General features: G+C 45.8%; 1 protein-coding gene across 3 annotated transcripts in view; it reads left to right on the top strand.

The window, feature by feature from the left end:
* Positions 1 to 27,799, top strand: part of CHTF18 (chromosome transmission fidelity factor 18) — a 43,419-nt gene that overhangs the window by 14,578 nt on the left and 1,042 nt on the right. Inside the window, exons 10-21 of one of the 3 annotated variants that reach the window (XR_014027816.1) lie at positions 2,510 to 2,633; positions 4,408 to 4,544; positions 5,743 to 5,836; positions 6,522 to 6,620; positions 9,422 to 9,552; positions 11,565 to 11,730; positions 13,535 to 13,759; positions 14,581 to 14,730; positions 24,359 to 24,489; positions 25,617 to 25,743; positions 26,426 to 26,560; positions 27,131 to 27,319. Coding sequence is in view for 2 of the 3 variants with exons in the window: in XM_081338417.1 (XP_081194543.1) it covers positions 2,510 to 2,633; positions 4,408 to 4,544; positions 5,743 to 5,836; positions 6,522 to 6,620; positions 9,422 to 9,552; positions 11,565 to 11,730; positions 13,535 to 13,759; positions 14,581 to 14,730; positions 24,359 to 24,489; positions 25,617 to 25,743; positions 26,426 to 26,560; positions 27,262 to 27,319 (1,577 nt within the window). In the remaining variant the exon portion in view is untranslated. The remainder of the gene's footprint in view (positions 1 to 2,509; positions 2,634 to 4,407; positions 4,545 to 5,742; positions 5,837 to 6,521; positions 6,621 to 9,421; positions 9,553 to 11,564; positions 11,731 to 13,534; positions 13,760 to 14,580; positions 14,731 to 24,358; positions 24,490 to 25,616; positions 25,744 to 26,425; positions 26,561 to 27,130; positions 27,320 to 27,799) is intronic. The other 2 variants (XM_081338417.1, XM_081338418.1) reach the window with 2 other exon arrangements.

Here is a 27,799-nt window from a genome sequence, read left to right as displayed (position 1 = left end):
GCCTGTGGTGATTCACTGGAAGTGCCAGAATCGCTGTCACCAAGTGGCAAGTCATGTGTCACCACACTTTACAATCGCATCCCAATTAAATGTATTGGAACCAGCTGAGTACAGAAGAGCACCGAGTAACAAAGACTTGAGATCTTAATTTTGTCCTGTTAATAACCTAAATCTTGTAATCTAAACAGTTCATTGTCTCTGTAATTACCGTATATACTTGAGTATAAGCCGAATTTTTCAGCCCACTTTTTGGGCTGAAAAATTCCACTTCGGCTTATACTCCAGTCAACAAAAAAACTTACCGAGGACTTGTGCGCGGCCGAGGCTTTGGTGCTTCCGGGATCGCGCGCACCTCTCCCAAGCCACCGCCGGCCGAGACCTGCCGAAGTTTGGGGAGGTTTGGGCGCCTCCCCAAACCTCCCCAGGTCTCCGTTCCTCCGCGCAGACCTGCCGACGTTTGGGGAGGTTTGGGCGCCTCCCCAAACCTCCCCAAACGTCGGCAGGTCTCCGTTCCTCCTGCCGACGTTTGGGGAGGTTTGGGCGCCTTCCCAAACGTCGGCAGGTCTCCGTTCCTCCTGCCGACGTTTGGGGAGGTTTGGGCGCCTCCCCAAACCTCCCCAGGTCTCCGTTCCTCCGCGCAGACCTGCCGACGTTTGGGGAGGTTTGGGCGCCTCCCCAAACCTCCCCAAACGTCGGCAGGTCTCCGTTCCTCCTGCCGACGTTTGGGGAGGTTTGAGCGCCTCCCCAAACCTCCCCAGGTCTCCGTTCCTCCGCACAGACCTGCCGACGTTTGGGGAGGTTTGGGCGCCTCCCCAAACGTCGGCAGGTCTGCGCGGAGGAACGGAGACCTGGGGAGGTTTGGGGAGGCGCCCAAACCTCCCCAAACGTCGGCAGGAGGAACGGAGACCTGCCGACGTTTGGGGAGGCGCCCAAACCTCCCCAAACGTCGGCAGGTCTGCGCGGAGGAACGGAGACCTGGGGAGGTTTGGGGAGGCGCCCAAACCTCCCCAAACGTCGGCAGGAGGAACGGAGACCTGCCGACGTTTGGGGAGGTTTGGGGAGGCGCCCAAACCTCCCCAAACGTCGGCAGGTCTGCGCGGAGGAACGGAGACCTGCCGACGTTTGGGGAGGTTTGGGGAGGCGCCCAAACCTCCCCAAACGTCGGCAGGTCTCCGTTCCTCTGCGCCCTGCCTGCCTGCTTCTTTCCGCAGCGGAAAGAAGCAGGCAGGCAGGGCGCGGAGGTCCGGAGACCTGCCGACGTTTGGGGAGGTTTGGGGAGGTGCGCGCGCACCTCCCGAAACCTCCCCAAACTTCGGCAGGCCTCCGGACGGCGGCGGCTTGGGAGAAGTGCGCGCGATCCTGGAAGCACCGAAGCCTCGGCCGCGCGCAAGTCCTCGATAAGCTCCGGGCGGTCACTTGCTTCGCGTCTCCTGAGGGAAGGGGGGGCGACTGGAGCGGGCGTGTTTCCTCGCCTGCTGGGCGCCGCGATTTGCCCGGGGAACGCGCGGCCCCCGAATGGCAGCGTGGAGCGAGGAAGCGGACAGCCAGGGCTTCCCCGAGAGCCGCGGCCACACAGGGTATTCCTGTGTATTCAGGCTTGCAAAATGGCGGATCGAGCCTCTGCTGGCGGCAGAGGCTTGCAGAGCGCGGATCCAGCCTCCGCCAGCGGCGGAGGCTTGCAGAACGGCGGATCGGCTTATACTCGAGTCAACAACTTTTCCCAGTTTTTGGGGGTGAAATTGGGGGTCTCGGCTTATACTCGAGTCGGCTTATACTCAAGTATATACGGTACCAAATTTCTCTGTGGTTTCTTCATCATAAAAGTAGATATTCGGTAAGGAAACAAGGAGAGATGTTTGGACTTATGTTTTACCTATATTTATTCCAAACATTAATTGTAAGTTAACAGCAGTAATAGGGAAGGGAATTTTCATCACTATGTGATGCGGTCATATGGTGTGATGTCATGTGACCATGTTGCCTAATAACAGCAATCTTTGCAGTCCAATTACCATCATTAAGTGAAAATCGCAGGTTATTAAGCGAGCACCTTCTCACAATTTCCTGTCCGCTTTCCAAAACAAAGTAGGTGGGGAAGCCAGCAGGAAGTTGTGACTCTGGACAGCTAAGTGGCTGCTGCAGCCCAGGGCAAGTGCAGCTAGGCTAGGGATGACCTCTGCCAGCCCACCTGACCTTCATTGTCTTTTTCCTCCCATTGTTAACAAGACACACCTGAGCTGGCCCCATGAAGCTGCAGCTACCTCACCCAAACATGGCAGTGGAAGCCATGGCTGCCCTGGCCCAGGTGCAAAACTGCACTTGCTGTCCTGAACTGCATGCGCCCTGTGCTCAGCTGCCTCCAGCTGACTTTCCAGCGTCGTCTTACTCCTGCTGCTGACCAGGCACACCCAGCCTGGCCCTTCATGAGGCCACCGCTAGCTGCACGAGGCTTCTTCCTGAGGTTGTGGTGATTTCCTTAACTGTCTTTAACCCAGAATGTTTGTTTCAGTGACGACCGTAACCCAGATGTCTTCCAAATACAAATTGAGGCTGCCACTCAGATGAAATCGGTGCTGGGAGCCAATGAGAAGCCGAACTGCTTGGTCATTGATGAGATAGATGGTGCTCCAATGGTAAGGGAGTCTTGGCTGATTTATCAGTCAGTTCTTCTGTATTCTGCAGTTAGTGATGTGAGAGAGCTTGACCTTCTCTGTGAAGCCCTGTGAAATAATATTGGTCCTTCCACATTCTCCTCTCGGGTAAACACATCTAGCTCTCCTCAACTGCTTCCTCCACCTTAACAATTTCTGTGAATCTTTGTTAAGAGGTGCTTTATCCTCCATATGGATGAATTTGCTCTCCTGCTTAGGCCCTGACTGTGGTCCACCTGGGGTTTCCCCTTTTCCTTCTCTTGGTTGCTAGGATGAAATGGTTTGAATATTCCGCACTCAAAAAAGTGACATTGTTGTCCAATGTTCAAATGGAGCATACTCTGTCCTTGTTTAGCAACTGCAGTTGGTTCCAATGAAATGGTCATTAAGCAGCATGATTGCTAAGCAAATCCCATGACTGAGAGACTTTGAAGGTTGCTGGTTGCTGCTGCCTCATTTAGATAAAGTTCTCTCATGCAGCAGTGTCAGCAATGCTCCCACTTTAGCATGTGTTGTTATCAGGCACAGAAATTTGGGCATAAGTGTATGCATCGATCAGAAATCTTTTTTACTATGTGCATTATTGTCATAGTTGCTAACAGAAGTAGTCACTAAATGAGGACTGGCTGTAGAGCATTTGCGGTGTTAAGCAAACCTATTGGTTTGAAATTGCATTTTTGGCTGCAACAGGCAAAACACACTCGGAATTTTGGTCACGTGACAGTGGAGTGCTGAGACCAGTTGTAAAGCTGACCTGCCCAACCTGCAGTCACGTGACATCATTTATGGTGGCCACAGATGCTTTACAGACCATAAAGGACATGCGCCATGCCATCATAATTTCAAATGGTTGTAAAGTGGTTGGTTGTTAAGCAAGGACTACTTGTACCATATGTGGGAAGTTGGCCGCATATGCTGGGTCCACCATGAAAAAAAAATTCCGTAAAGAATAATATTGTTTATTTAAATGAACATTTTAAGATATCTGAAAGGAACAGCAGAGGCAACAGTGAAGCATGCTTTCTGCACTCTGTTTAAAAATATTTTAAACAATTTTGTCCAATTCACTACAATCCCCCCAAAATAATAAATGCTAAGACCCTAGATGGACTGCAGAGAAGAGTAACAAAGATGATTTGTTTAGGAATCTGGGGGCTAAACCATATGGTGAATGATTAAGGGAACTAGATATCTCCAGCCTATTGAAGAGAAGGATTTGGGGTGACATCATAACTGTATTACAGTATTTGAGGATCAAGAAGTAATGGGTGGAAGCTGGTTAAAGAGACATCGCACCTAGAAATAAGGAGAAATTTCTTGACAGTGAGAACAATTGGTCTGTGGAAAAGATTGCCCCCTTGTGGGTGCTCCATCACTGGAGGTCTTCAAGAAAGGACTGAATAACCATTTGTTTGGGATGGTATAGATAGAGTCTCCTGCCTTATTTATTTATTTATTTTAATCCCATTTATATCCCGCCTTGGGCAGGACATTGGACTAGAAGACTGCCAAGGTCCCTTTTGGCCCTATGATTCTATGGGTAGAAACTATGGCTACTAGTCATGGCAGATGAAAAAGTCTCCATGTCCAACGGCTTAGGATACCCTCTGGGGAACTTTTGGTCTACCTTCTTCCTTGCTTGTGACATGACTGGTTAATGATGTGCTCAACTAGATTGATTCAAGATGACCCTTCTCAGAATTTTCTGGCCCCATGTACTATCCCTGCAATTATTTTGGCCCTCTTGTCTTTTCAGGCATCTATCAATGTGCTGTTAAGCATAATCAATCAGAAAGCTGGGATGGTAGAATCTGAAGACCGACCAATTGGGGCAAAGAGCAGAGGACGAAGCAGGCTTCTTCTCCGTCCAATTATCTGCATTTGCAATGACCAGTAAGAGACTGTGCTTGGGGAAAGTATCTGTGAGAGCAGGCACATCACCCCAGACCGGGTGCAAAGAAAGGGAAGCAAAGCACTGTGGGATTTTCATCAAAATCTTGGCAGGCTTTCAAGGCTAATAAACCTTGATAGGATAAATCTCCCATTTGTTAAAGCTGACTGAACATTTTATTTCAAACCCCTCCTCCTTTTTTTTAAATGTGAGACCTTGCTATTGCCCAATCACCATGATTCCCTATTAGGTTCTTTGTTCTTGGGGAAACGTCTTCGGTATTGTGGTTCTGAGGAAGTGAGGCTGATGATGGCGGCTGCAGCATTTGTATCCTATTTTCCTCTAGGTTAGAGAGCCAGTTTGGTGTCATGGTGAAGGCACCAGACTCAAAACTGGGAGATTGTGAGTTCTAGTCCCACCTGGAGTGCAAAGCCAGCGGGGAACCTTGGGCCAGTCGCTTTCACTCAGCCCTAGGAAGGAGGCAATGGCAAGCCACTTCTGAAAAGCCGGGCTAAAGAAACCTGCATGGACTAGTCCAGGCAGTCGCCAAGAGTCAAGAATGGACTCAAAGGCACCATAAATAAATAAATAAAAATCCTCAGGAGGATCCCAATAGCGTACATTTTGTTCCCATCTCTCTGAGGTAGGATGGGCTGAGAGAAAACTGGCCCTGGATCTTCCCATCAGTTTCTCCCAGGTCCCAGTACAACATCCTCACATCTGCAGTTATACCAACCTGAATATACATTTTTCTCCTATTTTCTTTTTTATTCTGATTATCAAATTTTATTGATGAATTTTGTGTCATGGTAAAAACAATACAATTTTAAGAAAAATAAAGAGGAAAGAAAGTGATGAATAAAGAAAAAAGAGAGAGAAAAAAAGAATAAACAGCTTCCAATTCTCCTTACAACAGTTACAGATAAATTTATGGTCTGTCCTCCCTCTTTAACATTACATCATGATTCTCTACTTCCCATATTTTACCCTTCTGGTCATCAAATCTGTTAATTACCAATTCATTTTTGCATTTTCAGCAAAAAGGTCATACGAATGTTTCTAGTCACAAATGTCTTTTCCTTAATCTAAAAGTTAAATTTGCCATTTGTCAAATTCTGTTATTGTCACCAGCCATTCCTCTGTTACGGGTATTTTCATTTCTTTCCATCTTCTAAAATTATTTTTTCTTCTATTTTCCAGATATGTTCCTGCTTTGCGGCTTCTGAAGCAGCAAGCTTTTATTCTTAATTTTCCTTCGACTTTGCAATCTAGACTGGTCCAGAGGCTACATGAGGCAAGCACACCCAACCACATAATTTTATATTTCTCTGCAGTAAGAATATTGTGTGAGTAAGCATCAAAGGATGCTTGGCTTTTGCTCGGTATGGTACAGGTAGTCCTTGGCCACAAATGAGCCCAACATTTCTGTTGCTAAGTGAAACAGTTGTTAAGTGAGTTTTGCCCCATTTTACAACCTTTCTTGCCACAGTTAAGTGAATCATTGTAAATGTTAGTTTAGTAAGATGGTTGTTTAGTGAATCTGGCTTCGCCACTGACCGTGTCATGTCACAAAAAGTGATCGCATAACTCTGGGACGCTGTAGCCATAATATGAACCAGTTATCCAGTTTCCAAATTTTGATCACATGACCACGAGGATGCTGCAACAACTGTAAGTGAAAGCAGTTCCTACCTGCTTGTTTAGTCCTGTGGAAGGTCCTTTTATCCTTCTGTTGCCTGCGATGTCAGAAGGGACTTCTCATTGATGGCTCTATCTTAGAAGATTGACTTAACTGTCAGTCTTCATGTTCAGAAGCTAGATAAAAACAATACTGGTACAAAGGTTTTTTGCTCCAAGCCATAGTCGGGATTTTGCTAATTACTTATGCTAATTACTGTAATAAAACAACTTTGCTAACACATTTTGTGTACGCAGGGCCATCTGTGCAGCAGCATAATGCCCATCCTTATGCTTTTCAGATTGCCATCCTACAGGGCATGAAAGCTGATATTGGGGCACTCGCAGCATTGTGTGAGAAGACCGACAACGACATTCGCTCTTGTATTAACACTCTGCAGGTTAGTTGTATTGTTGGCAGATTCTGTTTTTCCCCATCTTGTAAGTTGAAAGTAGGGTTTGAATGCCATACAAATGCTCTGTTATTATTTGATAATCGTGCTCATGCCATCAGATTTAAAAGGTTTTGAATAAACACTTCCCTATCATGGTACTTGTTGGGTCACTATAAAAAATGTGCTGCTGGAGAACCAGATATGCAGCTCTAAAACAGGGCTTTTCAACCTTTTCAGAGATTGTACCAGTTTTAGGATATGGCAATATTCAAGTCCCAGTCGCCTAGCAGGTGGGCGTGGCCTGCTCATCACCACTCACTGGACACAGCTGACTCGAGACAGCTGGCTCAGAACAAGTCGCACCAGCCAACTCGATGTGGGGACAACTCAGTGCCCCACAAACTCCTCGCCTCCTCAAATTGCTAGCACCTAAGCGCCTGCGTGCGCGCACACCGCATTCGAAGTTTGGGGACTTCTATCCACAGAGGAAGGAGAGGGCCTTCTCCCCAAGCCCAGGCATGATTGACAGTTTGCTAGCTCAGATGTGGATACAAGTCTCCAAGCTTGGAATGTTGTGTGTGTGTACGTGCGCATAGCATTCCAAAGGAGACATTCTTCTCCCAATCCCAGACATCGTTGGTGTTTCCCTGTCCTGTGCCCCTTCCCAGCAAAGCAGGAGGTAGAGGACAACGCTGCTGTGTGTGGAAGCACTGAGGAGAACATTTGCAGGAAGCCATTTCCTCTGAGTCCAGCTTCTGCCTTGACAGATCTCTGGAGAGCAAGAGGTGGCAGGGGAGCAGCGCTCCCAGGTCCTGCACAAGGGAGGCTGGCTCTTCTCGAAAGGGAATTACCATTTCCAATTGTGCATGGTAAGGATGCTGGCTTGTTGGGGCAGCCTTCCCTCACAGAGCTCCTCTGCCACCCCCTCCTCCAGAGATCTGCAGGGAAGGCAGACCTGGAGGGCAAGGTGCAGCCTCCATATTGGCCACTTCTACCTCTCCAAGCCCTCCTCAATTAAACATACATTATATAAATTAAAACACAGCCAAAAAGAAAACATAGTTAAATCACTAATTACAGCTGTTCATATATTTTCTGGAAAAACCACCTTTATTGATGTTAGGAAGGAAGAGCAAACCTTATTAAGGAACTCTTTAACAGGAAGAGAATTGAAGACCCCAAAAGGTCTTGGTTCTTTCTAATCTGCCTTCCTTTTGAGCCTTTAGTTCTCATTATTTTATTATTAGGTATTTAAAAAGATGATCAAAGGCCTTCATAGCTCAGGATGCTCACCTTAAAATCAAACCCAGAAAAATTTAGTTAATCCACAATACCAGCCTATGAAGAATGGAGATAATCTTTGGGCCCTGAGAGCATGCAGGTGTCAAGTCACAGTATTAATGCTGAGGCATTGTTTACCTTAAAAGTCCTTTATTCAGCCAAATACCCCGGCAAATGCTTGCTGGAAGGAATCTGGAATCTCCGCCCCTTGCACAATATATTAAAACACAATTCTCCACCTTTCTAATTTTGTCATTAATCATATTCTCCAATTAATTTAAAGAATCAGTTTCCCTTCCTGAAAACCCGCCAAGGTCTTATCTTCTTTAGTTAGAGATGGCCTTGAAGGTACAATCCTCCTCTTCCCCCCTGCCAATTTTAAACTCAATCTCTTAAAGCAATACACAAGATTAACATATGAAAGGAAGTACATAAGTCCATGTAGTTCCGGTTCCTGTCCCACAACTCAATTGATACATCCTTTAATTTTCATTTTCTCACAGCTCCTTAAAAAACCCACAAAGTATACTGTAATTAGCAGGAAAAATAAATGTAGCATTTCTGAATTATTTCTCCAAGGGGGAAAGGAAAGTTCACAGCCTGCAGGTTGCTAGCAAGGTCATCAAAGAATGTAGTTATTGCTATTAAAGGCAAGAATAAATAAATCAATTTTGCAGCTCTCTCCTGTTACTACATCCTCTTACCTCCAGAATGTGGTTTAGGATTGCACAAGGGGCTAGGCTAAAATCCAGTTGACTGGTTTGCAGCCAGATGTTCGGTACAGACCTTGCCAATGTGATTTTAATAGCCCAGGAAGGGACAGGAAAATCAGAGGAAAACTTGGCAATCAATAAACCATGATGGTCTATGCTTGTTTTGTCCTATTTTGATTCTCCTCCCCAGCAGCAGCCCATCGATTTTAGAACTGGCTCCTTTGGAGCCTTCCTGATCCCAATGGGGCTGGATCCTGCTTCCCCCTCCCCCCTGTAGCTACCTCCTTCGGAGCCTTCCTGATCCCGCCAGGCCTGCTGGCATGACATCGGGCAAGAGCGCCAGATGAGCCCCGCTTTGCAGGATGAAGCAGGCAGACTCTAGCGCTAATTAGCCTGAGCCGTGCGCCAATCATCTGGGCCCCCCGAGTTGATCCTGGGCGCTCAGCAGAGCCCCGGCAACATGGCAGCTCCAGCTGACTCTCCCACAGGCCTACACTTTTTTTTACAGTGCTTTTCAACCCATCCTATGCCCACCACCTGCCAGGTGCCAGTGTACTACCAGTGGTACACGTACCATGGGTTGAAAAGCCCTGCTCTAAAAGACAAGTGTGGAACTCAAAAATTGCTGCATATCCATAAGGAGTAGACATTTGGTGAAAGGAGTAGACATTTGGTGAAAGATTCTCAGACAGATGAACTTATATCTTTTGCTTGCTCAGATTCTTCCTGAGCTAAGCTGGTAATAATCGGAATCTGGCATTTTTCTTCCTATCTCCATCCACCCCATGTGACCCAGTCTCCTCTCATTCCAAGTTCCTGTATAGCCGAGGCAAGAAAAAGCTGAATGTGAGGACAGTTCAGGCTGCAACAGTTGGCTTAAAGGACCGGAACAAAGGGCTGTTTGCCATCTGGCAGGAGATCTTCCAGCTGCCCAGAGTGCGGAGGTGAGAAAGAATTGTTATTGTGTCTCACTCAACCCTTTCTAGACAGGAGGAGACCAATTGCACAAGTTGCAACCATTGTGTGCTGATTAAGAAGTTTGACTTCAAGACCAAAAAGGTCCTCTTCAGCCCTACAACCTCAACAGAGTGGCCCTGACTCAGTTATGCTCTTTCAGCTTAACCTACCTTGCCAGGGTGGTCATTGGAAGAAGTGTGGAAGATGCACAATGTAAATCATTTTTTGATCCTGGGGAACAAACAACAGCCACTATCAGAATCAGGAGCATTTTGTTATCCATAATGGATCAAAGCAAACCCAGTCAGGCCTCCCATTTTTAGTAGGCTGTATTTGCAAAAATGATTTTTTTTCATGTTGATTCTCCGAAACATTCTTGAATTTTAAATTTTTAACACTTTGAAATTCTTTCTTAATCATTGTTTCTGAGGCCTGTGGAACAGGTTTTGCTGAAATTTTTCAAGTTTGTATCCAGAACTGTCCAATGCAGATCTCAAAAGTTTTAAAACAGAAGTGCCTAAATCAGAATGACACGGAATAACTGCTTGTATGTTGCAATAAATTAAGTTGCACAGGAATTCATCAGGTATCCTTATTTGTGCAGAGGGACTTTAGGCCAGAATTCCCCAAGCTTTCTGGCATGGTGGGAGGGGGGGAAAGGGAATGGTTTGTTGGAGGGGCAGGCACGCACAAGCACCCGTTGTTCCCACAAGTGAGCACTCACATGAGTGGGGGCGTGAGCACCCACAACACTTGCGTGAGTGGGGCTGCGCACACATGCACGTACCAGCCAGCCACTCACACGGCCCAGTTGCAAATAGGCCATGGACTGGTAGTGGGCCACAGCCCATAGGTTGGGGACCTCTACTTTAGACCCTTGAAATATTTTGTTCTGGCTGGGAAAATAACAAACTATATCATGACATTGAATGTACTTTTTTATTTTATGAGACACAAATGATTAAAAAGGTTGCTTATTGTGTCACTGGATCAGTGACTCTGCATCCTTCAAGCCAAGATTCTTGCCCTACTCTTTCTTCTGGTGCCTGGATTGGCTCTCGAAGGCGAAAAGTTTTGGGAGGGATATTAAGGGATGTGGGCCACATGATCAGGAAGGTTTTGATTTATTTGAGCAACGTGGTGGAACTAAGGTAACATACGACCAACAATCTTTGCTGCCATGGCAAGTTTCTAGCTGTTGGTGAGACCGTTAAAAGTCGTTGGCGCTGTTTGAAGTTGTTCTGCCAGCAGCAAGATCTGACTGCTGGCCCAGCGACGGATTCTATTGCAAATCAGGGCTGTTTCCAGAGGAGGCAGAGGAGGAGAGGTCCCGGGGCTCATGCAGCGAAGGAACTGGAGGAGGCTATCGGCAAGCCCAGAGGAAGAGAGAGAGGCTTTTTGAGGGGTTGGTGATGGCGGCAGCGTGCTCCAGGGGCGAAAAGGAGCAAGGCCTCTTTAAGGAAAAGGTGGAAGAATCAGGATCAGAAAAAGGAAAGGAGGCAAGGTTGTCGTGCAGGAATACAAGCTAATTTGAGAGCTAATCCAGATAGAGCTCCATTTCCATCTGTCTTGTTTGCCATCGTTCGCTCCCTAAAGACTAAAATGGATGATCTGAAACTTGAGCTGGCCACAAACAAGGAGTGGATATTGGAGGTAGTGACCCTTTGGGAGCTATATGCAACGAAATTTCATTTTGATGTATGCCAATTGGTGTACATTCACAGTGACAATAAAGTTATTAGTATTAGATGTTAACGTGCCACTGCTACCAGGCATTGGGGAGCAGATAATGGTCTATTCAAACTATTATTATCCGGAGGACAGGCTTTTGGGTTTCTCTTCCAGTTTCACCAATTTACTAAGATAAAGCATTCATTCATTCATTAAGATATTGACTGCCCTTTATCTGTTCCTTAAATAACATCAAAATGCCATTTATTGTCTTTGCTATTCCCAAAGAAACCAACCTCTGCCTTATTGCTTCCTTTTTCTTGCCAAGGAAGAACTTGGGAACAAACCCTTCCCTTCCAGCCAGCCTCCTTAGCGGAGCGGATGATGCGTTTGGCAGAGGAGAAGGTCAGACGTCCCTCAGTTCCTCCGCTCAGCAGTTCCATCACATTTTGCACCTCGGTGTCTCTTCAGGAGAACATGAAAAGCTTAGCCAGGTATCTACCAGATTAACTTCATTTCCTCTGTTCAAACCTGTCTCCCCATCTCCCCACCTGTGATCTATTTGGCAGTGGTCCAATTGTGTTCGGTTTGCTGAAAGAGTTCTATTGATTCATCAGAAAGAAAGAAATTTTATTGAAGTTTTTCGCAAAAATAAAGCGTGAAATAATACAGAGTAAGATACAGGTAGTCCCTGAGCTACGAGCCTAATGGAGCCTGCCCATTAGGCTCGTAATCATCAAATGAATCAGACTCAATATTACATTTTAAAATCAAACTCATTAATTGAATCAAACAGATCGATAAATGAATGAAGATTTGATTTACTATTTCCTCCGATGGCTGCCTGAAATGAGAGATTTTTCTCACCGATGCTGCAGGCTGTTCCAGCCACAAATCAGCTGTTTCCGGTTTCAGTAGCTACGGTACTTGTAAACTGCCTCCCAAGTAGGCAGTCGGCTTTTTTAAAAAAAGCCATTTGTTGCTAGGCAGCTCAAGCTTCTTCATAGGGGGGTGCAGAACTCTAGGACTGCAGCTGCCCCTAAAGTAATTTAGCGTAAGCGTCTCCAGGAGTTTACAGAAATCTCTGATTGCTTTAAAACACACAAACACTTGCCGGCCATTAGCTTAAGCGTGTCCAGCCAGGCATGCAGAGGGAGGTGGGGGTGGAGTTTACAGAACTGTTGGCTTACAACAGTAACTGAGATGGAAGGGACCTTGAGGTCATCTAGTCTAACCCACTGCTCTCACAAGAGAATATAGTACTGTACTGTATTTCTGACAAATGCCTATCTAGACTCCTAAAAGTGAGGGAACACCCACAACATCTGGAGGCAATTTAAATTTAAAACATTTGTTTAAAAAAAACACTGCTACTTATCAGGACAAGCCTTTCCAGCCAAAATTCAAAATTGGGGGGGGGATTTCCTTCCAGTGTTAGCAGAATCTCTGGTGGGTCTGTGCTAGGGAAAGAAGCAGCAGCAGCCACATACTGTAAGTTTCAGGCAAATGCAAACCATCTTGCAAAATACCGTACTTACAAAACAATAAAAAGCAGAGCAGTTCCCAAAGCAATTACAGTACAGTACTATAGAGTAACAAAAAAGAATATTACGGAAGTAATTCTAGCTCTCTACAAGCCCAGCAAGCAGCAAATCTTCCACACGCAGCTCCAGGAAAACAAATGGTCCTGCCGGCCTGATCTTGCTTGGCCATTGTGACCAGGCACAAACAACCACAACAACCACAACCCAATTCCAGCTTCTCGTAGGCCCAAACGGGCCCAGGCAAGTCACAGAGTTAAAATGGCCACTGCAGCAGCCGAGGCTGAATCCAAGTCACATGGCTATAGAGGCCTGTTTCTGATTGCAATTTTGAATTTCTAGTGTAAGTACCCTTTCTGAATAACCTCGTTTTTGTGAAATCTGGCTAAATAAACGCTCTTATCTGGGGGATTACCTGTAATGAAAAAGATACAAAAAGTGTGAAAAGGATCTCATGCTCTTCCTTTACATCTCACATCAATAGTCCCCTTCCCCATTTTGACTCTCTGTTGTATTCTTTCTTAGCTAAAGTGATGTGTTGCAGAATGTATTTGTATTCATCTCACATGATCCCCCTGTCTCCTTCAGCTCTGGCCAGCCAAGAATAAATGCCTGCGGTGGGTCAGCTGCAGTGGTGGGGCCTGTGGTGGAGTGGGCGCAGCCATGTTCCCATGGTTAATTGTCCTGGACGTAACGGTCGGTTTAGTTTTGGACTCTTCTGTTGTTCCTGGCTTCACCCCGGCCACCTTTCTTTCAGGGCTTGTACGACAATTTCCTCAACATGAAGGTGAAGGATTCCGGTTTGGACTCGGTCTGCTTGGCCTTGGAGTGGCTTGGCTTCTCTGATCTGCTGGGCAAGGCAATCCTGCACAGCCAGAGCTTTCAGCTGATGAGATACTTACCCTTCCTCCCAGTTTCTTTCCACTTGCTCTTTGCTGCTTCCAGTATTCCCAGACTGATCTATCCACACAGCCAACAAGAGGTATGAATGAAGAGAAAACCATCGGGGACTGGCTAGGGCGGGGGGGGTCAAACTGCGGGCCCACAGGCCGGTTGCATTATGCGGAGGCTGCGCCCACCCCAGCTCCCGCAATGCGAAAAAAGTCGCAGTATGTTGCGACACATCATGTCACATGGCAAGTTTGACACCCGTGGGCTAGGGAAAACAAAAAAGCGAGTTGTAACATCAGCCACCTTCAGGATGACGAACATTCCCAGATGATCATGAAGTGGCGAACTGCCCTTTCCTCTCCTTGGCTCCTGAGGCACCTGTTTTCAAAGTTCATGTGCCTCTTATGGAGATGAGCCTTAGTTTAGGGATAAAAAAAATGCAGTTTTGCATGCAAATTCAAACACTCAAGTTTAGGTCTGGGAGGGAAAACGGCAGAAAAGCCCTACGTGCAAGATCTACTGAATTGGTATCACCCCTTCCAGATAGGCGGGGGAAGAAATGAATGCCACAAGAAAGATTAGAACCTCAGTTTATTATAATAAAAGAATCATGAAAGCCTATCAACGTTTTTCCTTCTTTCTCTTTTATATCAAAGGTAGTCAAGGTGGGGTGGTCTCGACTTTCTTTCTCGTGCCTATGTTTTCCTGAACTAAGTTCATGTTTTCCCAACAATGGTTGCATTTTTGCTCAAGGCTCTCTATAGAAGGCAGCTTCTTAGGGAGGCTTTGACAGGCAAAAAAACCTTTCACAACCTTTGTGTAGAAATTGCTCTGTTTGTCAGTATTGTGCATGACAGAGTTCTTTGGAACTTTGCCTGACTGCGAATGTCTCCTGTTGTTTTTCTCATTCAGGCTCTATTAAAACTGACCCAGATGCATCACCTGGTAGATTCCATGATTTCTGGAATTGCACCCAACTCGCGCAGTCGTGTCAGACCTCAGTCTTTTACCCTCGAAGCCCTTTGTCTCCTCTTAGAGATTATTTCACCAAAACTGAGACCGGTAAGAAAAACTCTTTACGGGGGGTTGGAAGGGTTTCATAGGTCTGGACTGGCTGAAGAAGCAACACAGTGGCTAGAGAGATGACAAGATCCAAATCCTTCGGTCAAAGACGTTGCCCCAGAGCTGCAGCTCAGCTTTGATCTCATTGGTGTCCTGTAGTGAACAAGAGCCACTTCATGGAGGTCTAATCCTGCCTAAGCAAAAAGCCAGCTGGGTGATCTTGAGCCAGCTTCTCTCAGCCCTCTCAGCAGACAACGGCAAACCATTTCTGAGATCTTGCCAGGAAAACTGCAGGGATCTAGCTCATTTAGGAGAGACAATATTATTCCTTCCCAGTTAACACAAATTGCTGTCTGTTACAGCGGATGAGTAGAGCAAATGCCATAACGTACCTCTTGACACAAATGATGCAATTATTAATCATTGATGCTAGTTATATTGTGTCATTGCAACTTGTGAAACATCCTGATGTCATTATGGCCTCCGTCAGATGCCCAGGACTCTTCCCATTCTGCCTGGGCATCAGTGTGCCCTGGAAGCTTTTTTGTTACCTCCCGGGTGGCCAACTTATTTCATTAATTAAAAATATTAATTGGAAAGTTTGGTGCATGGACTTGTGGGTCATCTTTGATGTGTCCAGTTCCCCCAGTGGTCCTTCTTCCTGTCCTACAAAGCTGAATGGTGTTACACACTCAACCCCAGCAAAGGGCATTATCCAGAAGGACCTGGGGCTTCAAGAAGCCTAATGTTGGAGATAAAATCTGTCCCAAACCCAGATCCAAATTCAAGTCCACCTCTGGTTTGCAGGCTGGTTACAGACCAGTCACTCACTTTTCGTCCATCTTCCCTTGTTGAAGTGTTATAGCGGTGATTACATTGGAGAAACAAGGATTAATTGCATCTTGTGCTGTCCCACTCACAGTGGTGCAACAGTGGTTTAATGGGCTTAAGGGTATTGCCCAGCAATTCCCTTCACCAAAAACCCAAAAGTATCCCAATTAAGTTCAGCCAAAAGCAGACCAATGCTAGTCCACAGAGCAGTGGCCAATGAGTCTATGAGGGAGGGCTGTCCTGCTGCAGCTGTGGTTCAACCAAATCACTCTCAGCCGGCTGCTCAGAGCCATTGACCAACTCCCCTCCTGGCATTTCCCAAAGAAGACAAACCCACCAGGCAAAATTAAATCCACAACACAAGAGGATTCACAAGACAAGAAAAATCCTGTGTTCACAAGGCACAATCCAAAATCAAGGCACCATGTCAGTCGAAAAGCAAGGTAGGAATCACAACAACCAGAAAACACACACAACCAGGAAATGAACACATTCCCAGCATTGTCTCCATCTGTCTGTTGTGCTTCTGGTGCACCCCATCAAGAGGGACAAGGCTGCCTCCTCATAAGTAATCAACTGACATTCGCTGCTATTGCTTTTTCTCTGCCTTACATGTTCTCGTAAAAGATGCAGAAGGCAGTTCCTCATCATTATCATTAATCATCTGCAGCTTTGTGCTTTCCCTCCTGAAGCCTCGGGGCTGTCCTGCTGCAGCTGTGGTTCACTCTCAGCTGGCTGCTCAGAGCCGTTAACCAACTCCCCTCCTGAACTGCTTGGGATTGGTTCATCCTCCTCCCAACTGACATCTGAAGAAGTATCTGGAGGAGTCATCACACATCTAGATTAGCTCTAGACAGAGTAGGGACTAGATTGTGGAGTATTATAGCATAAGACAAATAATCCATGATTATAGAAACCAAGTAACTTATATGTATGTGTGAATCAGGACATAGCACAGCAGTGGATTGGGACTAGGGAGAGATCTGTTCTCCTCAGCTCATTTAGCACCTTTGGGCTAAGCCAGGGGTAGGCAACCTCGGCTCTTTTATGACTCATGGACTTCAACTCCCAGCCATGCTGGCTCAGGAATTCTGGGAGTTGAAGTCCATGAGTCATAAAAGAGCCGAGGTTGCCTACCCCTGGGCTAAGCATTTCTCAGCCCAGGCAACTTTGGAAAGAGAAGGGGGAAAAACTGGAGGGGGCAAGTTGTGAAAGCTTGAATGACTAGACAAAATAACATTAATGCCCTGATTTCCACTCTCGGGCATTCCAGGGCTAAACAATTGTATCCTGGTGAGGGGTACAATGGGTCCACTTACTAGGGGTTCACCTTCTGAGATGTCGTCTGACGAGTTGGATGTCTCTCCTGGGGGTGTCAGAGTTCCCTTCCCTTGTTTGGATGAGGCAGAGAACTCGACGACTTCCGTGCTCTTCATGGCCGTCTCTTTCGGCTTTGCTGGAGTCTTCCTGGGCTTCCTGGCCGCGGCTCGATCAGGTTTCCGGACAGGGGTGTGTGAGCGGCATTCAGCTGCATGGTGCCTCTCTTTTCTGCATTTGAAGCATCCTGACGTTCTTTGGCAGCTGGAGCTTGCTTCGATGGTTCACGGGTCGGCTCTGATGGTGACCTTCCCCACAATCTCCCCCCGCACCATTGCCTCTTAGCCTGGTCAATTTCTGCCTCCTTGGCCAGGACGTACCAGTCTTGATGTCGGTCGGGGTCTCCTCGGGGAATGCAGGCATCATATAAGTCGTAGTTCAGGCCATCCTTGAAATGCCTGATCAGGATGTCCTCCAGCTAATTTAGTTTGCTGGCCAGGGCTTGGAATTCTTGGGTGTATTCCACTACGGCTTGCCTGCCTTGCCAGATGGTTTTTATTCGCTCCTGTGCCTTGTGGTCAGCTAGGGGGTCTTCAAAATGACATCTTAAGAGCTGCCATAAATTGGTTAAAGTTTTGCAACTGGGGTATTGTCATCGTGGAGATCTACCACCCAGTCCACTGCGGTGCCATCCAGGACTGGTTTCACAATGTGAATCTGGCCCCGGTCACTCAGTATGTCACGGCCATATTTCTCCATGTAGTTTAGCATCTGGGTTAGGAAAAATCCCAGGCACTATGGCTCCATGCGGTACTTTACCTCCAGTGGCAGGAATGTTCGGATGAATCGATGTCCCTTCTTCCGTCTGTGCCATTGTTCATCTCCGTCTGCAGGAGCTGCTCGGCCAGGGGTGGCAGCGGCGGTTGTGATGGCTGCTGGCTCGGGCCCCCCCTTCATCTGTCCCTTCTGTGGAGCCTAGGTTGACGATGCCCCGACGTGGGTCAGTTTTCCCCTTCCTCATGGAGTCTAGAGCAGTTCTCAACATGTCAATGGCTTGTTCCAAAAACTGGCTGGAACGTGGTGGTTGGTCATCCTCGTCTTTGCTAAGGCAGAGTGACCTCTCAATCTCGACTTTCCAACCTGGTTGATGACTGCCTCGTCTGAGCATCACCTTTCTGGCTTTCTTCTTCCAGTCTTCCTTCTTCCCAACACCCATCGACCACCTGAGCTTGTGGCGACGTTCTGCGACCACTACCTCTGCTGACGAGCTTGATTCGAGCTGTATCCACAGGGGTTTGGTGGGAGGCTTCCCCCCCCCCCAATAACAGGTTCTTCCCTTTCCGTTCCATTATCTGACATAATTTGCTAAGTCCCCCGGTAAGGGTCTTCCTTCCGGGCTGACTGTTACTGCAGATTCTGCCTAATGTCAGGGCCCACTTCAAAACTTCATCCTAAGAAAGCAGAACTCATGGAAGCAATTTCTTCCAAAATGAACTTTTATTAGGAGAAGCTAATAGCAGGCATGATAGGTAGGATCTGAGGGTTTCCCGCTCAGATCAATAGGTTAAAAGAGTCCCAAGGAGGCTTCTGGTTTGCCACACAGCCGCTATGGACAGTTGGGAGACTTGCTTTCTCTTCCCCATCCAGTTTCACATCGCTGGGGGGCCCTGAAAAGGACCTAAAGTCGCCCTGAAGAGGCGACCAGCAAGGAGGGGCGATCGTGGGAGAGCCGCAACACTCCCTTTAGATCTGGCGATCCCTCCAAACTGGCGGACAAAAGGACCGGCCGTTATGGCTTGTCCCTAGGCTGTGAAGTCACATTTTCCACCTGGCAACTCTTAAAGCAGTGCGGAAGAGACTGGGTGAGATTTACCTCTTTTACACCCTAATTACTTTCTGTACCTCCTTAAGCTGCTTAGCATTCTGCCCCCTGCTGTGAGGGAAGGGGGACTTTAGCCCTCTCTCCAGAAAGAGCGGCAGCTAAATACCCAGGGGCGTTTTAAACGTTGAAAAAGTAACTGAATGCCAATTGGAACTTTATTTCTTAAAGCATGTGGACTGAAATATTTTTTATTTCTTATTTTTCATTATTTAGTTCTGTTGGAAATCTGGGTTTCTTCTTATGAAAAAAAAAAGAAAAACTGAAAAGGTTAAGATAACTTTGGGACTCAAAGGGAAACTTTAAAAGGGGCCTGGCTGAGTTCCCCGGGGAAATAGATAAGATACATAACCTTGACAGCTCTGGAACAACAGCTGTGAAAGGCTCTGTGTTCCCTAACTAGGAAAAAAAATCTCTCTCTTGGATTTTCTAAGTTTAAAGCCTTTAGTTTAAAATACCAATATGGAAGAAGGCCAGGAACAAAATTTATGGATAAAGATCAACAAATTCTCGCTATGTTGAAAACACTAATTCAAACTCTTACCACTACCAATGAAGTACTAAGAGGCTATTTGAAGGAACAAGAAGGCAGCCCAGATATGAAAGCCCAAACTTTGACCACAACTAAAGAACCATCTATACAAAATACAATAGAAAAAATGAAATTTAAATGCTATGACAAAAGAATACTATTCAACAAATATTGACATTTGAAAATCCAGAAAAGACAACTTGGAAAAAGAAAAAGGTGTCTTATACAACTCAGAAGGAATTAGAAGATCTAGAAAAAGAACAGTTGGATGAGAAGATAAACAATTCAGTAGAACCATGTCAGTATGGAAGAATAAAGAGACGACCCACTAGATCTACAAGTCCTCTCAAAAAAATGCCGACCGGATGGTTTTGCCAGTATCAATTAATATACATGATATTACAAGGAGATTGGTTCGATGACTCAAAAACAAGGACATGGAAGATGATTTGGCAAAGGAAAAAAGCCAGAATAAGACTCAAGAAGAATGGAGTTTCGAACATCTTATTGAAATCTAAAACAGAATGTACTTAAATAGATAAGATGTGCATGTTGAACACAAGACATTGTTATTGACTGAGATAAAGGAAAAAAATTGGTCATTAAAATTTAGCAGTATAAATACTAATAGCTAATTTGAATATTGATTTGTGCATAAAGGTCATGTAAAGGTGAATAATGTAGATAAGCTAAAAACTTATTGTTCAAAGTAATAAATAGGTATATATGGACCGTTAAAAACGAAAATTATCACTTTAAGCAAGAGATAGCAGATACAAAGAGGAAGAGAGGAAGTATTAAATACTGAAATATTTTTTTTAATTACTACTGAAAACTGAAAATTAGCAAAAAGGAAGGATATCTTGTATCCTTAATTTGTTGACATAGAGGGTGAGAAGTTAAGTAAACAGGATGTGTATTTTGAATATTAGATTTTGTGAGGAATGGTGATAGATGAATTGGGAGTATATTAAAAATCTTGGGAATGATTATCAAACATTTAAATGTTAGTGGAAATTAAAATTGAAAAATTCATTAGGTCATTGTCTAAAAGATTGTATGTTAAAACAACTAGAATATGTATAAATTAAAAACTATGGATATATGTAAGTTATTTTTTATGTGATTGATAGGATAAGACTTGTCTTTAAATTCACAAATAGACAGTATAAATTCACAAATAGACAGGGAAAAAGAGGAAATGTTTATGATAGCAATCAGAAATCTGTACTAATGATATCTTTATGAATTACTACTACCCAGCCACCACACTGCTTTTCAAATAGGTGAATGTAATATTAAAAAATCAATAAAATTTGTAAAAAATAAATAAAAGAGTCCCAAGCAAACCCCACCCCAATAGTTCATCTGGTCAGTTTGAATGGGCCAATCCTCAGGTGTTACGTCCGCTGTGGGAAAGGAGCTGATAACGCAGGTCTTTCCCATGCTTGCATCAGTGTTGTTGGGTCTTCACACCTTCCCTTCCGAAACGGGAGATAAGCCAGAAGGCTGGAGGCACATTCCTTTCTCACCCCAAGGTAACATCAAGGGAGAGACAGTTCAAAGAGTCATCATCATCATCATTGGCATCCTTCAGTCTCGAGAGACTATGGTATCGTGCTCTAGAAAGGGGTCCTAAAGCATCGTCTGGTGTGGCTGAAAAGGCCACTGTGAGAGTGGCAGTCCCTTCCACACTGAGGGCAGGTACAATCTGTCCCCTGTCCAACCCCCAGACTTCACTGTTTCCAGGACTGCCTCTTTGCCTCAGCCTGCCACACCAGTGTCTCTTCGAATTGGAGAAGGCCATGCTGCGCCTTTAGCCTCTAGGCTGAACGGTCAGAGGTCAAGTTTTCCTAGCTGTTAATGTCCATTCCCAAGGCCTTTAGATCCCTCTTGCAGATGTCCTTATATCGCAGCTCTGGTCTCCCTCTGGGGCGCTTTCCCTGCATTAGTTCTCCATACAGGAGATCTTTTGGAATCTGACCATCAGCCATTCTCACGACATGCCCAAGCCAGCATAGACGTCGCTGTTTCAATAGTGTATACATGCTAGAAATTCCAGCACGTTCCAGGACTGCGCTATTTGGAACTTTGTCATGCCAGGTGATGCCAAGAATACGTTGCAGACAGCGCATATGGAAGGTGTTCAGCTTTCTCCTGCCGTGCGTAAAGGGTCCAAGACTCACTACAGTACAAGAGTGTGCTCAAGACGCAGGCTCTATAGACGTGGATCTTTGTATGTTCTGTCAGCTTCTTATTAAACCATACTCTCTTTGTAAGTCTGGAAAATGTGGCCACTTTACCAATACGTTTATTCAGCTCAGTATCTAAAGAGAGAGTGTCGGAGATAGTTGAGCCGAGGTACACAAAGTCATGGACGACCTCCAGTTCTTGTGCAGAGATTGTAATATACGGAGGTGAATCCACATCCTGACCCATGACTTGTGTTTTTTTTCAGGCAGATTGTTAGTTCAAAGTCTTGGCAGGCCTTGCTAAAACAGTCCATAAGTTGTTGAAGGTCTTCAGCAGAGTGAGCAGCAACGGCAGCATCGTCAGCGAAGAGGAATTCCCGTAGGCATTTCAGCTGGACTTTAGACTTTGCTCTCAATCTAGAGAGATTAAAGAGTTTTCCATCTGATCTGGTCTGGAGATAAATACCCTTTGTTGCAGTTCCAAAAGCATATTTCAGCATGATGGCAAAAAAGATCCCGAATAAAGTTGACGCGAGGATGCAGCCCTGCTTCACTCTGCTTTGAATGTCAAAGGAATGTGATGTTAAGCCATCAAAAACAACAGTGCCCTTCATTTCCTCATGAAAGGACCTGATGATGTTGAGGAGCTGAGGTGGACATGCAGTCTTGGGGAGAATTTTATATAGGCCGTCGCTACTAACCAAGTCAAAAGTCTTCATAAGATCTATGAAGGCTACGAAAAGTGGCTGTCTTTATTCCCTGCATTTCTCCTGCAACTGTCTAAGGGAAAATACCATGTCAGTGGTGGACCTGTTGGCTCGGAATCCACACTGTGATTCTGGATAGACTCTGCAAGCACCTGGAGCCTCTTTAGTACAACACGGGCAAGCAGCTTCCCTACAACACTGAGAAGAGAGATGCCGCGATAGTTGTTACAGTCACCCCTGTCGCCTTTGTTCTTATACAGTGTGACGATATTTGCATCCTTCATGTCCTTTTGTACTCCACCTTGCCTCCACCAAAGGCAGAAGATTTCATGCAGTTCAGTAGGGATGCTCTCTTTGCAGCACTTCAAAATTTCGGCAGGGCTGGAAATTTTGAACTTATTTTACCTGAATATTTATTTTTATTATTTTATTTTATTGCATTTATATACCGCCCTTTCCCTGAGGACTCAGGGCGGTTTACAGGGAGTTAAAAATCAACCATACAAAAGTTAAAACCCAATTTAAAAAATATTAAATCAACCCTGTACTATTAAAAACCCCAATTAAAATGAATGTCTCCTCAGCCTGGGCCCGAGAGCTCAAAGAGCCAGGTCTTCAGCCCCGGCGGAATGATCGGAGGTCGGGAGCAGTCCTCAGCTCCACCGGCAGCTGGTTCCAGAGGGCAGGCGCCCCCACTGAGAAGGCCCTATCCCTGGGTGTCACCCGCCGGCAATCTCTTACCGGCGGGACCCTGAGCAGACCCTCCCTGTGGGAGCGCACTGGGCGAAGGGCGTTTGATGCCGGCAGCAGGTGTTCCCTCAAATACCCCGGACCCAGGCTATGTAGGGCTTTATAGGTGATAACCAGCACCTTGAATTTCACCCGGAGGGCAACCGGAAGCCAATGCAGCTCGCGGAGTAGAGGTGTTACATGCGAGTATCAGGAGACCCCCATTACAACTGACTCTGGAAAAAGAACACCCTATTCGGAACTTAAACGTTACCTTTACAGCTCTTAGGTCCTTGGTTAGGGCTTGAACTGTTGTTTTTACCAGTTACAGACTGTGAATTAAATTGAAGATTAAGCAATAATAATAGGCGAAACAATTGTTTAAACCTTAGTAATTACCATCTGTTGGATTACAGAAGTTTCCTATTTTTTTAATCAAATTTTAATGTGTGAAAAATAATTAGGAAGCATTAATCTAATAATCATAACCTCATGATTATTCATTCTGTATAAGTTGTAGCATTGACCATTAGTTTGATGGTTTTAGTGGAGAAAAGCTGGTGTAAGGACCTGCCTCAATCAGTCCTCCCAGGAAAGAACTCTTGAAACGGACATCATTTCAAAAGGAACTTTTATTGGGAGATGTTGACAGCAGGAATAGAAGGCAGGATCTGAGAGTTTCCCGTGCGAATCAATAGGTCAAAAGAGTCAATGGTAACCTAGCCCCAAATGTCCATCCGGACAGTTCAAACAATCCAATCTGCAGGTGTGAAGACGCTGTGGGAACGGAGTGATAAGGCGCCGCTTCCAAGGTTGTTAGCTCTCTCTGCACCGCTTCTTCCGTGTCTGGAGATAAGGCAGGTGGCCGGAGGCATATCCATTCTCACTCGGATAGAGAAACATCAAAGAGGATAGAGCAAGGAACAAAGCAAAGGAAATACACATCAGCAACCCCAAGCTTCCTCCTCCCCCCAGGAGAATGGCAGAACCTGAAAAGAACAAGAAACCCTGTGCCCATAGAAAGATAGGGTTCTGACAATGGGTAAAACCTGTTGGCACTCCATGATATCTCCACATCCCTCCAAATGCCCGTTTTGGAGAACACGCATGGGAGGAGGCCTGGCCTCTGTCTCCTGCTTGCAATCATCCCAGCAGCATGGTTTTGTTGCTGTGGAAAACAAGACACTGGACTAAGTTGAGCTTTTCCCTGATCGAGCAGAACTCTTGATGTCCTTAAGACATGGCAATGAATTTGGGCTGCTTTTATACAGGATGATAGGATGAATGCATGGAGGAAGCCTTTACATTATCTTCAGATTGAGGGCAGCTCTCCCCAAATATTACTGAACAGAGATCCGGTTCTCTGTCTCCTGCTTGCTGGGTGGTGGAAGAAGCAAAATATTAATTAAGATGGAACTTGGGATGATTCTTATCTTCTTAGGTGAACACACAGCTGTACAATCAGAATGAAAAGGAGCAGTTGTCACAGCTGATCAATATTATGCTGACATACAATCTTACCTACCATCAGGAGCAGACTCCCGAAGGCCAGTACATCTATAAGCTTGACCCGTAAGTACCACCTTTTCATGTAGCAGATAGGTTTTTCATGATTTCACAATTGTTCTCCCTGGAAATACAATATCTCAGGCAAGCGTAGTCTGGACCCTTTGTGAAAATCAGACATGCCAGTGGTGATGGTGCTGGACCCTGAGTTTTATGGTGCAGAAGAACCAGCTGATTAAATGCTTAATGTTAGGAGAACCAAATGGGATGGTTGAGTCCTAGTTACCTAAGCTCCCTGAGAAAACCAACTCTGGGAAAATCCCTTTGGTTTCCAGGGTTGTGCACACAGGAGTTTTATACAAGGCTATGTTCACAAGTGGCGTCTCATAGCCAGAATCTGAAAGTGCTTAGGGTCTGTTCAGTGGTGGGATTCAAATAATTTAACAACCAGTTCTCTGCCCTAATGACCGTTTTAAGTATAAAAAAGAGATATAAAGGTAAAGGTAATTTATGATTTCATGTATTTAATACTTAAGAACAATAAAAGAGGTACACAAAACTATGTTACCATGTTTCCCCGAAAATAAGACTTCAGTCTTATTTTTTTTATTTTTATTTTTGACCAAAAGACCCATTAGCTCTTATTTTTGGGGAATATCTTACATCAGAGGTCCCCCAACCTTTCTCAGTTGGTGGACCGGAGGAAAAGAAGGAAAGCATTCTACACACATGCGCACAGACCACAAGGATGCCGCAATGCAAACAGAGCGGGGCTAGCGCCAGTGTGATACTAGCCCTGCCCCGTTCTTGCATGGCGCAGTGCCCCGTTTCCATGCCCTGTGCAGCAGCAGCCCATTTTTGTGCCCTGTGGTGCGGCAGCGTCCCGTTTTTGTGCTCAGGTCAACTGCAGCACACCGTGGGGAGCATGGCAGATGTGGGGCGAGCACAAGGCAGGCATGCACTTGGACTTTGCTTTTTTCGGTGCTCTCCCAAGAGACGGTATGGCAATTGGTCAGCGGACATGCCACGAATGCAACTCCTACTTCAGTGAATTTTACAAAAATTGTTGTGACCCAAATTCCAAATTGTATTCAAATGAAAGTGCAAGTGTGAAAAGTTGTGTTTTGCTTTTAACATGCTTTGGGTCTTGTTTCCTTTTATAATAATACTGCTGCCTTGGCTGTAAACCCCAGGAATGTGGAAGAGGTTTGTAGGTTTCCTGATCTCCCGTTTCGGAAACCACTGACTTACCAGGCCAAGCAGCTCATTGCGAGAGAGATCCAGCTGGAGAAGATGAGGCAGATGGAGGCCCCTCTCCAGGTATCGACTTCCCTTGGGAAGCCCCTAGGTACCGCTGGCGGGCTTGCTGGCTGGTTCTGAGGAGCTGGCAGGTCGTAAGACTCGCGCTCCAAATGCACCTTTGGACCTGGTCTCAACCTGCAAAATGCCCATGCCCCGACGCCACCAGGTTGGCAGGCATTTGGTGGTAATTCAGAAGAGCCGAGCTCTCGTTCCATTGCCTCCTTTGCAAAGAGTGAGTCCAAAGTGATTGGCTGCACCTGCCCATCACAACCTCACTTTCCCCACCGTGGAATTATTATTCATTGTGATAGAATATCCAGAGGGCTTCTGAGAAGAAACATGGGGGGGAAGCAGTAAAAAAAAAGGCAGGCGGATCCTTGTTTGTTTTTCCTTTTTTGCCCATCCCATATCTTAAATCTGCCACTAAGTCTGTAGCGTTGGTGATCACTCCCGAGGTGATCCGTGGTGCATTAAAACAAATGTTTTTAATCTGCTCTTTTTTAAAAAATAAACAATTTGGGGAAAATAGATAATTTAATGGGGGCCTTTTGGAACGGATCATAAAACATTTTTATTTTAAGTAAATTTTAAGCCTAACAGTTGAAGGTTGCATATAGCTCTGGTAAAACTGATGGAATTTTCCCCTTCTTTTATTCCCCCCCCCTCCTAACCACCCCAATGTTTCTCTGCCCTCCCTCAGGCATTAGAGGCCAGGTCACTCCCCACAGAAACCAACCCTGAAGCGGGGACAGGTGGGGAGCTGCGCAAATCCAGGATCAGGAACCACGAGCAAAGTCTCGACCAAATTGTGAAGAGAGCGACAGTTGAGGAAAAGGTGATGACCATACATAAGAGCCAGAAGGGCAGGATGGTGCAGCATTGCGGAGTTTGGCCAAAGCACCTGTGGCCTTGTGAGGCAAATTGTGCATAAAGAAAGCCAACACTCTTTAGCCCGAGAAACCGCATGAGCTGCAGAGTTAAAGATTCTGGAACACGTTGCTAGGCAGTCTTGGAAAGGAACTTGAGTTGGAGACCCATCAAAACATCCACTAAGTAAGGAAGCTGCTTCGTGAAAAATTACAAATTGCAAATGAAAAACATAATTTCAGTCCCCCAATTCTAGTATAGGGTTTTTTTTATTAGTGATTTTTCATTCCCTCAGACTAGCAAAGGTCTAGTATAAATTGACCCAGTTCTCAGAAAGCCTGGCCATGCCAGGTTTTCTGGGCAGGGGGGCACATTTCCCAACAAAGCATCAGCCGGGAGCCACCCATTTTATCTAAAATCATCAGTGGGGTCTAGGTGGAGTCCTGGGGGAATTTGGGAATGAAGACCATAAAGCTAAAGTTGAATTTAGCCTTGTACCGGTCAACTTCCCATTTCTTTTTATGGCTGAAAAATGTAGAGAGAAATTCAGCAATGAAGGTGCTAAGTAGGGCACCTTCATGCCCTAATGGAGACTGAAACAGCTGCAGCCGGATGTTTTTGAGAAAAGTAGAAGAGCAGTTGCTGACGGTCTCTGCTTCCCTCCCCCAGCCAGAGAGAGACTTCTTTGGCCAGGTCGTCCTCAGGAAAAAGGCCGTCCCTTCACCAGGTAAGATTTCGGCTGAAGGGAAACCTCCTGGCCCCTCCTGTGAGGAAATGGTGGGTTAAAGTACAGCTCAGCTTGGATTGAAATGTCTCTTCAGGGAAATAACCCTCGTGGGGAAGAGGAAGCGTTGGGTGGGCTGCAGCCGGCGGTGGGATATAGGTGAACACCTGGTTCTCTCTGTGGATGCCACTTCCAGAAGTCCATTCTGGGCCTGGGCAACAAAAAATTAGCCACCGGTTCTGCCGAACTGGTGCGAACCGTCTGAATCCCACCCCTGGCCATAGCCCTTTCACTCTTTGTCTCTGCAGGGGCAGCAGGGCGAGACGTGCTCTCTCTCACGTTAAAGCATGCTGAGAATCATCCTTGCTTGGCCGTACCAGTAGTAGCATTCACTGGGTTTGAAAGTGAAAGTGAAACTTACAGCATGGAAATTGTAGCAGTTTTGAGCTTTAGTGGAAGGGTTGCTCAGCCCCAGGAAAGCCC

The sequence above is a fragment of the Vipera berus genome (genome assembly GCF_964194415.1).
Source record: "Vipera berus genome assembly, chromosome: 13".
NCBI classification, from domain to species: Eukaryota; Metazoa; Chordata; class Lepidosauria; order Squamata; family Viperidae; genus Vipera; species Vipera berus.
Note: the sequence above shows the minus strand (reverse complement) of the source record. Positions and strands in the feature narration are given on the sequence as shown.